General features: G+C 50.1%; 1 protein-coding gene across 1 annotated transcript in view; it reads left to right on the forward strand.

Annotated features, from left to right (window-relative positions):
* LRP1B (LDL receptor related protein 1B) overlaps positions 1-17,258 on the forward strand; it is a 603,705-nt gene that overhangs the window by 156,942 nt on the left and 429,505 nt on the right. The window contains exon 3 of the mRNA XM_068158711.1: positions 6,553-6,690. Within this exon, the coding sequence (XP_068014812.1) occupies positions 6,553-6,690 (138 nt within the window). The remainder of the gene's footprint in view (positions 1-6,552; positions 6,691-17,258) is intronic.

The raw sequence follows: 17,258 nt of genomic DNA on the forward strand, positions 1-17,258 counted from the left end.
CTGACAGACACTTTGGATATGTAAATATCTATAACATAAGTGTTGATGGGTTGTGATATTGCTGGTATGAGGCACTGCAGTTCTGTAAGCAATTAACACTCCTTTTGTTCAGCTCTATCGCTTAAGAGAGGGGATTCTGCCCCTGGGCTCTGCTCTGCTCAGACCTCACCTCCAATCCTGCCTCCAGTGCTGGTGTCCCCAGCAGGAGAAGGACACAGAGCTGCTGGAGAGAGTCCAGAGGAGGCTACAAAGATGCTTCAAGGGCTGGAGCAGCTCTGCTGTGAGCACAGGCTGAGGGAGCTGGGGCTGTGCAGCCTGGGGTTAGTGTGGAAAAGAGGAGGCTGAGAGGAGACCTCCTGGCTGTCTACAGCTACCTGAAAGGAGGTTGTGCAGAGGCTGCTGCTGGTCTCTTCTCCCAGGTAATTAGTGACAGAACAAGAGGGAAAGGCCTCAAGCTGCCACTGGGGAGGTTTAGACTGGACATGAGGAAGAATTTTTTTATGGCAAGAGTGGTCAGGGATTGGAATGTGCTGCCCAGGGAGGTGGTGGAGCCACCAAGCCTGGATGCATTTAAAGGTGGTTTGGCTGTGGTGCTTGGGGCTATGGTTTAGGGGTGAGCCTTGCAGAGCAGGGCTCTGGGTTGGACTTGGAGATCCTGAGGCTCTTTTCCCTCCAGAATGGTTCTGTGGCTCTGTGATCTCCAAAGAAGGAGACTCCACAGCTTCTCTGGGCAGCTGTCACCCTCAAAGTCAAGCAGCTTTTCCTTATGTTTAGGTGGACCCTCCTGGGTTCTAGTCTGTGCCCATGGCCCTCTCGCCCTGTCACTGGCCAGGCTCTATGGGGTCCATAAAGCAAAGGTAGATGTGGAGTCTGGGATACTGACAGTCAGAGAACGTGTACAGAGAGGATGAGTTTGTCAGCATCTAATGAAGCAGCAGGGAGAGCAGCAGGCTTTGATTTGAGCAACAGGCAAAAATGGAGATATTTACCGTCAGTGAAGTCCAGAATTCTGTAATTGGTTCTATAGAGGTGGAAATGGCTTTGAAGTGTGAGCTGTGCCAAGCAGGGTCTGTTGTCTGATTGCATAAAGGTGCAGGCCTGCTGCTGGCAGCAGCAGAGAGGTTTTCTGTGGCAGCCAAAAGAAAATGCAAACCCGAATGAAAAAGTCACATTTGGACTTCTTTCTCTTGTGGTCGTTAGCTCCTTGTCAGTTCCTCTCTCCAGTACAGCTACGCAGCTGCTGTGCCCTCTCCCCTGAACTCATTAGCACGTGGATGCAGTGTGACAGTCCTTAAGCACTATGTATTTGTTAATTGATTTCTCTCCTGACACCCCTGTATGAACTCTCTGGAAAGAAGATTGGAACGCTCCAGGTGACTCCACTCTCATTTTCTCTGCCCTTCTCTTTTCTTCTGCCATTTTATCTTTGCTTCCCCCCCCCCCCCCCCCGCCATGTATATAGAACTAGAGAGGCTGCAGAATTATTGGTGGGTAGGGAGGTGAGGTTTGCTGTTCCCTTTGTGGCCACCTTCAACCTTGTTTTAAAGAGTAAAACATCACATTTGAAGATGAACCTCAGGTTGCCATGCTGATCCATCCAGAAATGTAAAGCTGCTCAGTGAGAACTTGCCTCCAGCCTTGTAGGGCTGCTCTGTTAGGTGGAGTTTGACCTAGCAGCTGGTTGGGTGTTCAATTGGAGGTCATTTTTTGGGTGCCAAGTGTCCAACTGCATTTAGGACTCTGCTGTTAGGAACAGATGTTTCTGCTATTAGTCCAATGACCTCCTTGGCTTTTGCAGCTTCAGTGGGTAGATTTTTCTTCCTCACTTTTAGTTCAGGTCCCAGTTCTGATGGCTGCTCTCAAGCTGATCACCCAAAAAGCTGTGTTCTGACTCCAGCCCGTGGGTGCCCAGGGGGACTTGGGGATAATGATCCAAAGCTAAGCTCTTGTAGAAAGATTTCCTCTGCCTCTTTCCTTTTGCCTCTTCCTCAGCCTTTCTGCAATGGTCCACACTGGTTTTCTGCTTCTCTCCCGTGGCTATCAGCTCCATTACAGTAGCAAAGACAGATGCTGTGACTCTTAAACGTTTGCATTCATGTAACAAAGAGGAGCAAGTGTCTGACACACAGAACACGGTGATCAGGAGCAAGATAGCCAAAGGGCAAGTGTTTGCTGGGGAGACCCGTCAAGCAGAGCTGCTGCCAGAGCCCTGAGAGTGGCAGAATGCAAACTCTGGTCATGGTTGCAAACAAAAAGGAGTCTTTAAACAATTAAAGTTATTGTATGACATGAGCTTTGGGCTTTCTGCTGTTTGCTCTCCTATCTACTTGCAAAGCCACACAGTCAAAGAGAAGACAAGCAGCTGGAGAGCATCCTGTAGTCAGTGTCTATGTGCTCTGCTTTGTGCCTGAGTATTACCAAAGGCATTGCTGAGCAGCTCCGCAGGAGCCAGCAGTGCCCTCATGCAGCCCAGCAGGCAGCTGAGTGCTGAACTGCAGCCAGAGCAGTGTGGGCAGCAGGGCAGCAGAGGGGATTCTGCCCCTGGGCTCTGCTCTGCTCAGACCTCACCTCCAATCCTGCCTCCAGTTCTGGTGTCCCCAGCAGAAGAAGGACACAGAGATGCTGGAGAGAGTCCAGAGGAGGCCACAAAGATGATCCAAGGGCTGGAGCAGCTCTGCTGTGAGCACAGGCTGAGGGAGCTGGGGCTGTGCAGCCTGGAGAAGAGAAGGCTCCAGGGGGACCTCAGAGCTGCCTGCCAGGACCTGAAGGGATCCTGCAGGAAGGCTGCAGAGGGACTTTTGCTGAGGGTGTCTAGAGACAGGCCAAGGGGGAATGGTTTGAAGCTGAGGCAGAGCAGGGTTAGAGTGGAGCTGAGGAAGAAGTTGTTGAGCAGGAGGGTGCTGAGACTCTGGCCCAGGCTGCCCAGGGAGGCTGTGGCTGCCTCCTGCCTGGGGGTGCTGCAGGCCAGGCTGGATGAGGCCTTGAGCAGCTGAGTGTAGTTGAGAGGTGTCCCTGGGCATGGTGGGGAGGTTGGAGGAGATGAGCTCTGAGCTCCCTTCCAGCCTGAGCCATTCTTTGATTCTATAGGCACTGGCCTTGTGTGTGCCTTTTGGAGGCCTGCTAAGCTTTACAGGTAGGTAACCTTTAGAGCTATGTGCCACACACACACTTGGAAGCCATCCTGTGGCAGTGAAATTCAGTTGTGTGCCCCTTCTCAAAAGACTGTTGGTTTTTTTAGTGAGTTCCTGCCTGCCTCAGTTATCTGCCAGCACCCTGAGGACAAGCTAAGATCAGGGCAAGTGCTCAACTAGATCTGCAAAACTTTGGCTTGGATAAGTTTCCTCTCCCTGCAGAGAGCACAGTGAGCCTGCTGTTGAACAGGGAGGCAGGTAGCAGAGGGCTGGTTGTGCCCAGCCTGGGGGCATCAGGGAGAGGTGATGATAGCTGCCTAGGGGCTGTGAATCACCTCCCATCACCCACCTGCAGACTGCCATGACTCAAAGCCATCTTTTGATTCCCAGGCTGTGTCTTTCGTTCCTGTTTCACTTCTGCTTCCTACAGTCTGTAGCTCAGCTCTTACCTTCGGTTGTAGGTGATGAAGGGCTCATTCCCTGGGGGCAGCAGGGCCCTGTACCCAAGCGATGGGGCTGTGTGCTGGTCCTTCACTTGCACACTCACACCCCTGCCGGCGCTGCTTTTACTCCTTGTGCGGCATTGCTCTGGAGACACTGGGCTGGGTCTGTGAGGTCAGAGACTGCAGCTGCTGTTCTGATGCAAGCAGCACAATACTTTGCCTGCTTTCATCTTCTTGCCAGTTGCCCACATCCTGCCAGAACTGGTCATTATTCTCCTTCTCCCCTGGGCAGCTGAATGCCTGGTTTAACTGGAGGCGACTTCCAGCTTTCATTAACCTGTTGCTACAGAAGTTAACAGGTGGGGTTCAGCTCCGGGAACCTCTCAAACATTTCACATAAAAATAATCAATTAGATAATCTCTTCTTTTCCCATGGAAGCAGCCACTTCTGATGTCCACAGTTTAGCTCTGAACCCTAATTAGCTTTAATTCAACATTATGTCTTCTCTTGGCAGGGTTAGAAACATTACTTGAAGGTGGTGTGATTTATAAAAGGTAACCACTTGTACAATCCTGGGCTGTCAGTCATGAGCTGGAGAATAACATACAGTTAATGAACCACCTGTGAGGATGACTCCTCACACTTCTGAAACTGGAACACCTCTGCTGTGGAGACAGACTGAGAGAGTTGGGGCTGTGCAGTCTGGAGAGGAGAAGCTCCCAGGAGACCTCATTGCAGTCTGCCAGTATCTGAAGGGGGCTACAAGAAAGCTGGGGAGGGACTTTTGAGGGTGTCAGGGAGGGATAGGACTGGGGGGGGTGGAGCACAACTAGAAATGGGTAGATTGAGATTGGATTTTTGGGAGAAGTTGTTCCCCAGGAGGGTGGTGAGAGCCTGGCACAAGTTGCCCAGGGAGGTGGTGGAAGCCTCCTGCCTGGAGGTGTTTGCAGCCAGGCTGGATGTGGCTGTGAGCAACCTGCTGTAGTGTGAGGTGTCCCTGGCCATGGCAGGGGGGTTGGAACTGGCTGAGCCTTGAGGTCCCTTCCAACCCTGACAGTTCAGTGATTCTATGTCATAGTCCTTGGGTTGCATGTGGCAACCTAAAACTTGTTGCCAGGAACTATGTCAGAAAACCAAATCTTAAGGTTTCTTTAGTCAATTCTGCAATCCTAAATGCCAAGCTCTGAGCCCCCAGTAGCAATGGGGTCACAGCAGTGCCCTGGAGGTGAGCTAGGAGAGCAGAGCAGGGCTGCCAGCCTTAGATGTGTGTTTGACAAGCCACAGACTGGGCTCTGCCACAGTGGAGTGTTTTCACTCATCCTATTTTATCCAGATTGATCCTAGAAGTTGGGTGGATTATTCTTCCTTAAACTTTGGGCTGTTTGGGCTTAATTACAGTCATTAATCATCCTCATTTGCTAATACCTGGGAGAAGACCTGGATAGTTGCTGTCTCAAGACTTCTCTAGAGGAGTGTGTGCTGCAGCCAGAACAGTGGAAGCTCTGTTGTTTGCATCCAGTGATCAGTGTTGTCTTTGGGTCAGACTCCAAGCCCTGTGTGCAGGTGCTTTGCTACCTGGAAAGATGCAAAATACTTTCCCCAGGCTTCCCACCTCTGTGTGCAGAGCAATAAGCAGTGCAATAAGATTCTGTACAGGGTAAGTGCTCACTGCGGAGCAGAACCCCTCCATAAAGACACTCAGGGAAGCAGGTTGGATCTGGGAGTTACTGAGGTGCAACACAAAAGGAGTTTGGAAGGCATCCTACAGCTTGGTGTGATTGTTTCTTATGGCTGAGGAGGGCCCAGGATTAGAGCTGCTAGGAGATTGCTGGTGAAGCAAATTGGCTGGGGTGATGTGAAAGGGATGCAGCACCTATGGCTGCCTGGTGCCTGATTTGAAAGTCTAAGAACTTACCTGAGACGTTGAAAGGAAAAGCACCTTGTGAAAACTTAGCTGAGACAGCCAAAGGGGAAGAAAATAAGCTGAGAAGTAGGCACTTTGCTGCTTTGTTTGGAGCAGCTGTCAGACAGGAGCATCTCACCATGCATTTGCAGGCAGTGAGTGTGTGCTTTGCTGTAATTTAATAACCTTTGGTGGACCTTGCATTTGCACCCTGGCGTGTCTCATTTCATCTGGCTGTCTCCACAATGCTGGCAAAGATCTTTTATTCATACTCTGCAGCTCCCTGGTAAACTGAGCACACAAAGTTGTGCCTTGACTTGCATTGGAGTGTTTCTAGAGGGAGGAACCAGAGCTCATGAAATCATGTTTGTAATTTGTTGCTTGTGATAGCACACACTGGTGGCCAGACTCACCTCATAGGCTCTCAGCTGTGCTCTCCACTTTGAGCCTGAAGTGAGGCAGCACAGCTTCAGGACACATACCAGCTCAGAAGTAGGGGCCTAGAACATCTCTCTTAGGAGGAGAGTCTGAGGGGCTTGGGGCTTTTTAGCCTGGAGAAAAGAAGACTGAGGGGGGATCTCATCAGTGCTGACCAATAGTGCAAGGGTGGGTGTCAGAAGGATGGGGCCAGTCTTCTCTCAGTGGTGCCCAGGGACAGGACAAGAGGGAACAGGCACAAACTTGAACGTAGAAAGTTCCATCCAAAGGTGAGGAGCAACTTCTCATGGTGGAGCACAGGAGCAGGCTGCCCAGAGGTGGTGGAGTCTCCTGCTCTGGAGCCTTTCCAACCCCCCCTGGATGTGTTCCTGTGTGCCCTGCCCTGGGTGACCCTGCTCTGGGAGTGGGGTTGGACTGTGTGATCTCTGGAGGTCTCCTCCAAGCCCTACCATCCTGTGCTGCTGTGGTTGCAGCTCTCCTAAATGCAGCATTGCTGCTGCACTCCAGCTGTGAAGGGTGAGCCAGTGCATGGAGTGCTGCCCTCAGCTCCACAGCCCAAGTGCAATGCAGAACTTTCTTTGCCTTCCTGTAGGTATCCAAATATGTATAAGATGTCTTCCCCCCTGTGTTTTTCAGGTCCTGAGGAAGCAGATTTCAAGTGCAGCCCAAACTATGTTGCCTGCATTGGCACAAGGAGATGCATTCACTTGTCCCAGCTCTGCAATGGTGTTTACGACTGCTCGGATGGCTCTGACGAGGGAGTGCACTGCAGGGGTAAGTGGATGTGCTGGGGGCAGAAGGGCTTGCACCTGAAGAGTTCTGTTGTGGTGGTTCATTTCTGTCTCAAAATCCTAAGAAGCCCAACACTTTCTTGTCCTTAGGAATACAGACAAAAGTCAGTTGGCAGGGGCAAGTTTTCAGCTATGTTTTAAGTTAACTTGCAAAGGATGTTTTGTGTGAAGCAAATGCAAGTGAGAGGCTGGGATGCATTGTCTGGCTTCAACAACTGCTAGCTGTCTGATGGAAATGCTTCTCCTAAAGAAGGAGGAAGGAGCAAATGTTGAGCACCACGCTGTTTGCCAGAATGTTTTCCCTTATAACTTCAATTCAAGCAAAAAAAGCCAAATGGAGGCTGAGAAATAGATCAGGTCAGCTGTGAACATTGTGCCCAGCCAAAAACGTGGGGCTTGGGGGAATTTATTCTAATTGTTGGCTGTTTAAAGGAGTAGCTGCCTGGCCCTGTGTGGTGGTGCCCAGGGACAGCACAAGGAACAACAGGGACAAGCTGGAAGCCAGGAGGTTGCACCTGAGCATGAGGAGACACTGCTGTATGGTGAGGGTGGCAGAGCCCTGGAGCAGGCTGCCCAGAGAGGTTGTGGAGTCTCCTGCTCTGGAGACTTTCCAACCCCCCCTGGATGTGTTCCTGTGTGCCCTGCCCTGGGTGACCCTGCTCTGGCAGGGGGCTTGGACTGGGTGATCTCTGGAGGTCCCTTCCAGCCCCTAACCCTCTGTTACTCTGGCAGTAAGAAGTCTGAAGGACAAACTGGTGAAGGTCAACTGTTAATGTCTCAGCTCTGCTCCTCAGAAGATGTATTAAGGTCTGCCTGGAGGATAGTTATAAGGCTGCCACATTAAGCCCCAATCTTGGATACTAGGAGTGATTATCATGTCAGTTATTCTTAATCAATAAACTTGACTGCTAGGTGAATGATTGTTGATGGTGCTCAACAGATGGTGTGTTCAAAACCAGCAACTCAAGGACAGGTCCTGGGCCTTGTGCTACAATCCAATGTGACAATCTGTGGCAAAAGATAAAATTACTGCAAGAGTTCAGAAAGTTGATTAAGAATTTAAAACTCCACGTGGGCAGATTGCCAGAGCTGCCACACTGGAATCTAAGCCTGCCCCAAAAAGGAGGATGGTTAAAAGAAATAATTAATGAAAGAAATCAAATGATTTTTGGGGGGGTGGGAGAGGAGGGAAGGCCATCTGGAATGAGTGGGTGAAATGCTGCTGGCTTCACAACAGGACCAAGAGTTATTTTTACAGGAGCAGGTGAGGATACAGGGCTGTCACCAGATGTTGGATAGGTTTAGTTACACTGAGAGGAGTCAGTTCTTCTCTTGAAGGCTCAACTGGTGTGTAGTCCTCATTCAATGAGCATTATGCAGAGGGAGGTTTTGTGCCAGTGCATTGATTTGAGCAACAGAAAGACCCCAGCAGCAATAGGGCAGGGGGGAATGGTTGGAAGCTGAGGCAGAGCAGGGTTAGAGTGGAGCTGAGGAAGAAGTTGTTCAGCAGGAGGCTGCTGAGCCTCTGGCCCAGGCTGCCCAGGGAGGCTGTGGCTGCCTCCTGCCTGGGGGTGTTGCAGGCCAGGCTGGATGAGGCCTTGAGCAGCTGAGTGTAGCTGAGAGGTGTCCCTGGGCATGGTGGGGAGGCTGGGGCAGATGAGCTCTGAGGTTCCAACCTGAACCATTCTGTGAGTGTGCTATTAGAGGACACATTCCTGTCAGCACCAGGCTTGTATCAACAAAGCCAAAGAATACAGTGAAGCACAAATGTAAGTGATGATCACCTGAAGGAATACATGCTGATCCCCTGGTCTGATGCTAGCAGCTGCCACTAATGTGTCACTGTGCTGTGTGCCTCTGCAGTAGCTACTTGGTGTGGGAGCAGCAGAGCTGTCAGAGTTCTCTCTCTGTGTGCATCACAACTGGAGTCAAAAGCTACAGAGGGGATTAAAAACCCAAGCCAAATAGTTAGCTGTTGCTTGGTGCTGGTGTCAGAAATGACTTCCTGTTCCTCTTGAGTTAACATTGTCCATATGGAGTTTTTGATCAAGAGGACAGTAGGAGTTCTCAGTATCTAATTGCAAACAGCTCAGCTATACAGTTGACAGTGTTACAATAGTCACTGCTGAGTGGCTCTGAGGGGACAGACCTGGCACAGCCTGGGCACCAGGAATATGAGTTGTGATGTGAAGCACGGGGGTGTGACCACAGCCAAGGCAATTTTGGTGTACAGGTCACAACTTCACAGGTGTGGAAGGTTCTAGTAACCCTTCAGAGCTTGTGGTGTAGAAGCATTCAGGAATAAGCTGGACAGGAGCAGGCAGTGTGAGCTTGCAGCCCAGAGGCAAATCACAGCCTGGGCTGCATCCAAAGCAGCATTGCCAGCAGAGCCAGAGAGCTGGTTCTGCCACTTTGCTCTGCTGAGACCTCACCTGGAGTGCTGTGTGCAGCTCTGGGGCCCTCAGTATAGGACCTGATGGAGAGGGTCCAGAGTAGGCTATGAAAATGATCAGGGGGTTGGAGCAACTCTGCTATGAGGACAGGCTGAGGGAGCTGGGGGAGTTCAGCCTGGACAAGAGAAGGCTCCAGGGAGACCTAACAGCAGCCTGCCAGGACCTGAAGGGGGCTACAGGAAGGATGGAGAGAGACTGTTTGCAAAGGCCTTCAGTGATAGAAGGAGGGACAGTAGCTTCAAACTAGAGCAGAGCAAATCTAGATTGGATGGTAGGAAGAAGTTCTTCACTATGAGGGTGGTGGAACACTGGCACAGGTTGCCCAGGGAGGTGGCTGAGGCTCCTTCCCTGGAGATACTCAAGTTGAGGCTTGGCAAGGCCCTGGGCAGCCTGCTCTAGTTGAGGATGTCCCTGCTGGCTGCAGAGGGAGTTGGACTAGATTGTGGCATATTCCCACACTAGATGACCTTTGAAGGTCTCCTCCAATCCAGACCATTCTATAGCTAGATTTTCTTTCTCAGACTTCAAGGTTCTTTTGTTGATTCCTTATATTATGGTCTTTGGAGGTATATTCAGACCTGCACTTTTCCCTGCTGCTCTCTGCAGTGTGGAAAGGTAATGTGTGTGAGATTTCAAGGCAAGAGCAGTAGATGCAATGACATTGCTGTCTCCTCATCTTTTATTTGAGGCACATGTGCACGTTTTGCTGGTGGATGTCATGCATACATTCAGGAGGAGTCGTGGCACCGTGGAATAAAAAGTGGTTTGTTGGTTCACATGAGGTGTTTCAGTGTCCTTCAGAGCAGAAGGGGGGCATGGCTCACTGAAACTGGATGCAATTGTGCAAAGAGATCTGTGTTTGGTCTCTTTGGGTTCTTTACTGGTTTGTTATTTACTAAGGAATGCTTTGGAGAGGCTGAACGAGCAAGGGATCAAAGTATGTCCTAAACCCTCCCATGAGGCACATAGTGGCCCTGGAGCTGTCCAGCACTCTGCGATTCACCAGGCAATTTCAGCACCATCCAGTCCTGCTAAGTGCAGGAGTTGGTGCCCATCAGCTGTGCAGAGGCTTGGTAAAGCTCAGATAAAAATTAGCAGTGCCAAAACTAGACTCAAGTTTGAGTAGTTCTGGTAGAGGACAGAGCTGGAGCCACTCTTAAGTTTCTTTCATAGCTCTTCAGGTTACTTTTCCAGCCAGGTCTGTATTTCAGTTGCATTTTGAGCCACTTTTAAAGCTCAGACAAGTGATGAGCTGAGAAGTCTTCTCCAGGAGAGATGCCACCAAATTATTGCAAGCTGAACAATTTAGCTCTCTTTCCTTCCCATAGTTCATCCTAGTCCTGGATGAAGCCACTGGGAGCATCCCTGCTAGGTGACTGGGCCTAGGGCTGGCTGTAGTCAGTTAAAGTAAATCTCTTTTGTCTACAGCTAGCTCCAGCCACTCATATTGTGGTCCTTTGTAGGTTAAAGTACCTCATTTACTGGAAGTTAGGAAGAAGTTCTTCATAGAGAGAGGGATTGCCCATTGGAATGGGCTGCCTGGGGAGGTGGTGGAGTCACCATCACTGGAGGTGTTCAGGAGGAGACTGGATGGGGTGCTTGGTGCCATGGTTTAGTTGATTAGGTGGTGTTGGATGATAGGTTGGACATGATGATCTTGAAGGTCTCTTCCAACCTGGTCTGGTCTGGTCTGGTCTGGTCTATTCTATTGTATTCTATTCTATTCTATTCTATTCTATAGGCTTTAGGAGCAGCTTCAACAAATACCCATTATGGATTAGAGAGAATACCCTGGCCTTGAGTACCTAAAGGCTTAGGTGTAGCCTTAATTTCTAGAGAAGTACAATCACTGTGAAGCTTAGAAATCAATTTTTTTATATATAGGTCTGAGGAGGTGATCTGAAAAGGTTTATAAATCAGTAGTTCATATATATAGATATATGGAGATGGATGTGTGTATATATATATGTGGCAAAAAAAAGTGAAGGTAATATGTCAGACTTAGTTTTTGGTCTATCTCTCAGTTAGAGCTGTAGAAAACTAGAGCTCTCACAGAGTATAGAAATGTCCTTTCTCACTTAACTAACTTAAGGGATGAGTTATTATTAACAGCTGCAAGGGATAGTTATGCTAAAATTCTGGCTATTCCAGTCCTGAGACACTAAAAGAAGACTGGGGAAAAAAGAAATGCTACCAAAAATACTCTGCATATCTTTGGCTTGTGCCCATTTATCATCAAATGGAACATCTGGGGAGTGATTACTGAGAGGCAACATTGACATCGTGTTAAGAGGCTCAGGTAAGAGCCCAGTGAAAGGACTGAGTACAGACTGTTGGTGTGAGTTTACTAAGTGCACCCTGCCAGTGTGAGCTTCCTGATTGCACCCTGCTGGTGTGAGTGTCCTGACTGCACCCTGCCAGTGTGAGTGTCCTGACTGCACCCTGCCAGGGTGAGCATCCTGACTGCACCCTGCCAGGGTGAGCATCCTGACTGCACCCTGCCAGTGTGAGCATCCTGACTGCACCCTGCCGGTGTGAGTATCCTGACTGCACCCTGCCGGTGTGAGCATCCTGACTGCACCCTGCCGGTGTGAGTATCCTGACTGCACCCTGCCAGTGTGAGCATCCTGACTGCACCCTGCCGGTGTGAGTATCCTGACTGCACCCTGCCAGTGTGAGCATCCTGACTGCACCCTGCCAGTGTGAGCCTCCTGACTGCACCCTGCCGGTGTGAGCATCCTGACTGCACCCTGCCAGTGTGAGCATCCTGACTGCACCCTGCCAGTGTGAGCATCCTGACTGCACCCTGCTGGTGTGAGCATCCTGACTGCACCCTGCTGGTGTGAGCATCCTGACTGCACCCTGCCAGGGTGAGCATCCTGACTGCACCCTGCCAGTGTGAGCTTCCTGACTGCACCCTGCCAGTGTGAGCATCCTGACTGCACCCTGCTGGTGTGAGTTTCCTGACTACACCCTGCCAGGGTGAGCATCCTGACAGCACCCTGCCAGGGTGAGCCTCCTGACAGCACCCTGCCAGTGTGAGCATCCTGACTGCACCCTGCCAGTGTGAGCCTCCTGACTGCACCCTGCCAGGGTGAGCCTCCTGACTGCACCCTGCCAGGGTGAGCCTCCTGACTGCACCCTGCCAGTGTGAGTTTCCTGACTGCACACTGCCAGTGTGAGTTCCAAGCTGCAGTGTACTTTGCATTGTGCTGCAGCACCCATGGCACTCCCATGGACTGTGCTGTGTTGTGCAGTGTGAATGTGTGTGCAGTGAGAAGACAAAAGAGTGACAGCATTACTAGTCTGCATGTCCACTCCTCTGGTGGGCACATCCAACATAAAGTACATTTGGATCTCATGAAGGAGTCCTCTGTCACAGCCTTGACATGGTTTATGCTCTGTCCCTCTTTGGTTTGAGGACAGAGAAGCCAAGGGTTTGAGAAGGGGAAGGCAGGAGGGCCATAGGGGTTCCCTGGAAGTCTACTTCTTCGTCTTCATACTTGAGCTAAAGCACTGCAGTGGGAAGAGCTGAGCAGGTTCTTGAGGACACTTTCTTTCTAGTCACTGTTACCTGTTAAATACCAGTAGCACCTAGCCAGAATCCCAGCTCTGTGGCATGCAGGAGTCCCATGGCATGGCTCAGGAGGTTTTGAAGGCCAGGCTGGATGTGGCTGTGAGCAACCTGCTGTAGTGTGAGGTGTCCCTGCCCATGGCAGGGGGTTGGAACTGTCTGAGCCTTGAGGTCCCTTCCAACCCTGACAAGTCTATGATTCTGTGTCATGTTTAGAACAGGACCATGGTGGTTCAGAGGCCCAGTCAGTCGTGTTGGGAGATCAGTGGCTTGTGTGCAGGGCTATGCAAGCCCAGGGAACACAGCTCCAGTCAGTGCTGTAGGGGAATGCCGAGGATGGGCTGGGAAAGCTTTGCTCTGCTTTCCAAGGACTGAGGTTTGTTGGTATTGCTCGTTGCCTGCTGTTGCTGTTTTGAGGCTGCCCTCTATAGAGGAAAGAAAACAAATATTGAAGCTCTTAGGAGGAGCATCCCCTTTCAGTCTAACTCAACAGTTCTTATTGCCTTTCTGGTGATTAGTGCATGTGGTTAGCAGTTTCCCCCTGTTACAGCTAATACAACTCCATGGGGAATGATCTCATGTAAGAAATGTAAAAATGCTCCTTTGTGCAGATGAGTTTCAGATACTTTCATGAAGATAAATACTCTGGACATAATCTCTGTGTCAGGAGTTCCAGCTATAGATATATATATGTATGTCCAAAAAACCCTGACACTCATAAACTCCCCTTGCAAGCAGGAGTTGTAGCTGCTGCCTGGCTCCCATTAGTTCACATCCTGGAGGATATTTTAACTGCACTTTCAAGATACAGGCATTGCAGACAGATTTTCAGGGGGGAGAGAGTAAGGCCTGACACCAAATGGCTCTGAAACATCCATGAGCCCTGAGGCATCAAGGTTTATCTTCAGCTGTAGTCACCAACACTTGGGGTGCAAGGGAGAGCTTGGACACCCTGGAGTCATCTTTCCCCAGTTGCCTGTTGGAGGATGTTTTGTGTTGGGGTTTGGTGGTGGTTTGTTTCTTTTCAGAATGTAAAGGTCAGTTGAAATGTGGACCTTCAGTGTAACAGCTCAGTTCATACTTCCTACATTAACTAGTAGCAAAATCACACTTGGTGAGGCAAAATGCACCTGAGGCACCTGCCCATCGATGCAATCCAAGGCTGCTGCATTTCTCTTGCCTCTCAATCCAGTGCCATCGTTTGCCTATGTTTTCTTGAGTGTTTTAAAACGTTTGGGCAACATTTGGTGTTTGAAATGAGGAAGGAAATGAAGTGAAAGGCACAAGTGCTGAAAAGTGCACTTTGGGTCCTCCTAAAGCTGTTCTTTAAGTCAACCTAAATTTGCAGAATGGTATCAAATGGGAGATAGGAGGGGGGAAGGAAAAAGAAGAAAGAGCAAGGCAAATGCTAAGGCTAACATCCCATAATTTGTCTGCAGTGCAGTTGGCACTCTTCTGCCCCCAGGAGTCCTCAGCCAAGCTAGATTATGACACTTGGTTTCAAGTCCCTTCACTCTCTGCCTGGGGGAATTTGACTTCCCAGCTCCTTATCTTCCCTAGGTGAATAAACAAATGAGCAAATGTCCTGTGTGGGAGTTGCTTTGGCTCCTCCTGGCGTGTTTCCCTCTGGAATAAACAGCTAAACATTTGTCTTAGCAAACAGTTGAAGGTCCAGGCTGAACATGAGCCAGCAGTGTGCCCAGCTGGCCCAGCAGGCCAAAGGCAGCCTGGCCTGGATCAAAACCAGTGTGGCCAGCAGGAGTAGGGCAGTGATGGTGCCCCTGGACTCAGCCCTGGGGAGGCCACAGCTTGAGCACTGGGTCCAGTTCTGGATGCCACAGTACTGGAAAGACACTGAGGTGCCGGAGGGTGACCAGAGAAGGGCAGTGAGGCTGGGGAGGGGTTTGGAGGGCATCATATGAAGAGAGGCTGCGGGAGCTGGGCTTGTGTACTCTGGAGAAGAGAATGATGAGGAGAGACCTCATTGCTCTCTGCAGCTACCTGGAAGGAGGTTGGAGTGAGGCTGGGGTTGGTCTCTTCTGCAAAGCAACCAGCAACAGGACAAGAGGAGATGGGTTTGAGTTGTGCCAGGGGAGGGTTAGGTTGGACATGAGGAGAAACTTCAGTGAGAGAGTGGTGAGGGGCTGGGACAGGCTGCCCAGGGAGGTGGTGGAGTCCCCACCCCTGGAGGTGTTCTAGGAGCTGTAGATGTGGTGCTTCAGGACATGGCTTAGTGGCCATGGGAGCTGGGTTATGGTTGGACTCCATGATCTTGAAGGTCTTTTCCAGCCTCAGTGATTCTGTGATTTTAATTCTCATGGCACAGAGTCAATTCTGATCTCCCAGTGTTCCCATCTTTGAATTAGATGTGTGTTGCTGAGCAGCATGGGCAAGCTCTGGGAGTTGGGGTAGGTGTAGGTCCTCCTGGAGTACATCTCTGGCTGTACACAATGCTCACCTGCCTGGCCTGTCCATATGGCCTGCTCTGCATCCTGCCTTTTCACACACCACAACTGAGAGCAGAAAAGGAGGAAACCAAAACCTTTTTCTCCTATGAAAGGACTTTCTTTTTCTTTACTGCATCCCACTTCTTTCATTTAACAATTTTACTTCCATGAAACTGTTTAATCCATGCAAAAAGTCTAAGCCACTTTCAGATTGTGTAATATAGCTCAAAAAACTCACAGTCCTCATCCTTTTTGACTCCCTGGCAAACAAGTTGCGGTGTCAGCAGCAATTTTAAGTGAGATTGAGAATATTCAGGGGTGGAAAGAAGTTCTCTTTGACATTTGTGAGTAATAGCTCTTGGTCTTCTTCTCAGAAGCAAAAGCATGCAGAGAGCATACAGAAAGTGATTTTCAGGATTCACTGTTTCCTCTCTGAAAGATTTCAGTCTTCTGTTGTCAACAGAGGCCTGTGCTGAGATAGGGTAACTTAGTCTTTCACTGGCAGCAGTGATGCCTCTCATTTAGTTATCTGACGTTGGAAAGCAGTGTGAGATGAAATGGAAAGAGTTAAAGATGGTGGGAGACAGAGAAGAAGAAAAAGAAGTGGTGCCATGGGGAAGTGCAGACAGCAAATGGCAAGTAAAAAGAATCACTGGAAGCAGTGAAGTAAGAGCAGAAGCTGGGGAAATACAGGGGGCAGTCAATACCAAAGTTCACTGTGATCCTTCCTAGCAGTAAAGCAGACCTGGTTTAAGTCAGTGCTCTCTGTTTGGAGCTCTGTGTGTCAGGGAGGAGGGATCTGGTCCCACTGCACTCACTCGTGGAAGAGAGCAGGACTCTTACAGGAGACTGAGAATATTTCCTCTCTCATGCAAGTGTTGAAAGCAGCACTGCTGTGTGTGCAGTGGCATCAAGCTGTATGGCTCAGCAGCCTGCCTTTCTGGGGCTGACTCTGCCCTTTGTGTGGCTGGCTGTTGGTATTGGTCCTTTAGAACATAATAGATCTTACCATGGGTGCTCCACGCCCCACTTCTCTTACCAGCAGGATAGCACACAGCATAGGCAAAAGGGCCTGGGACTGTTGGCCTGCTGAACATGAGCCAGCAGTGTGCTCAGCTGGCCAAGAAGGCCACCAGCATCCTGGCTTGGATCAGGAACTGTGTGACCAGGGGACTATGGAACTGACCATGCCCCTTTTCTTGGCACTGATGAGGCTGCACTTCAAATACTGCATTCAGTTTTGGGCCCCTCACTATAAGAAGGACACTGAGGCTCTGGAGTGTGTCCAGAGAAGGGCACACAGCTGGTGAAGGGTCTGCAGAACAGGTCTGGGGAGGAGCAGCTGAGGGAACTGGGGTTTTGCAGTCTGGAGAGGACGAGGCTGAGGGAAGACCTCATTCTCTACAGCTCCCTGAAAGGAAGTGAGGTGGGGGGTGGGCTCTTCCCCCTGGTACCAAACAACAGATTGAGAGGAAATGGCCTCAGACTGTGCCAGGTGAGGTTAAATTGGACATTAGGAAAAGTTCCTTCACTGAAAGCATGGTTAAGCGTTGGTAGGGGTTGGAAAGGCCCTCCAGAGATCCCCCAGTCCAACCCCCCTGCCAGAGCAGCACCACCCAGGGCAGGGCACACAGAACACATCCAGGGGGGGTTGGAAAGGCTCCAGAGCAGGAGACTCCAGCACCTCTCTGGGCAGCCTGCTGCAGGCCTCTGGCACTCCATCACGATGCCCTCTGCTCAAAAGAAGAGTATTTTTTGTCATGCAACTGCTGTGTAAGGCTGCTGGAGAGGTGCTGGCTGCTCTCTGAGAGCCTCTTGTGAACTGTGGGCTGTGCTATGAAATCAAACACTCTGAAGCTACACTTAGAATCCTTCTGAAATCTTATTTGTCTAGCCAGCCATTCTTTTCATCCATTTGCATGCAGCAAGATATTGAAAGTGCTGCTTGGGGGAGAAGGTATCTTAAACATGGGATGGATTACTGGAAGAGGGAAGCAGTGTCAGCTTTCCCATTTGCTCAAAGCAAGTGAGGACCACTGCAATAAAAATAATACTAAAAACAGAGGAGGAATTAGCA

The sequence above is a fragment of the Melanerpes formicivorus genome, unplaced genomic scaffold, assembly GCF_026170545.1.
Source record: "Melanerpes formicivorus ecotype bairdi unplaced genomic scaffold, bMelFor1.0.p_v2 SCAF_41, whole genome shotgun sequence".
Classification (NCBI taxonomy): Eukaryota; Metazoa; Chordata; class Aves; order Piciformes; family Picidae; genus Melanerpes; species Melanerpes formicivorus.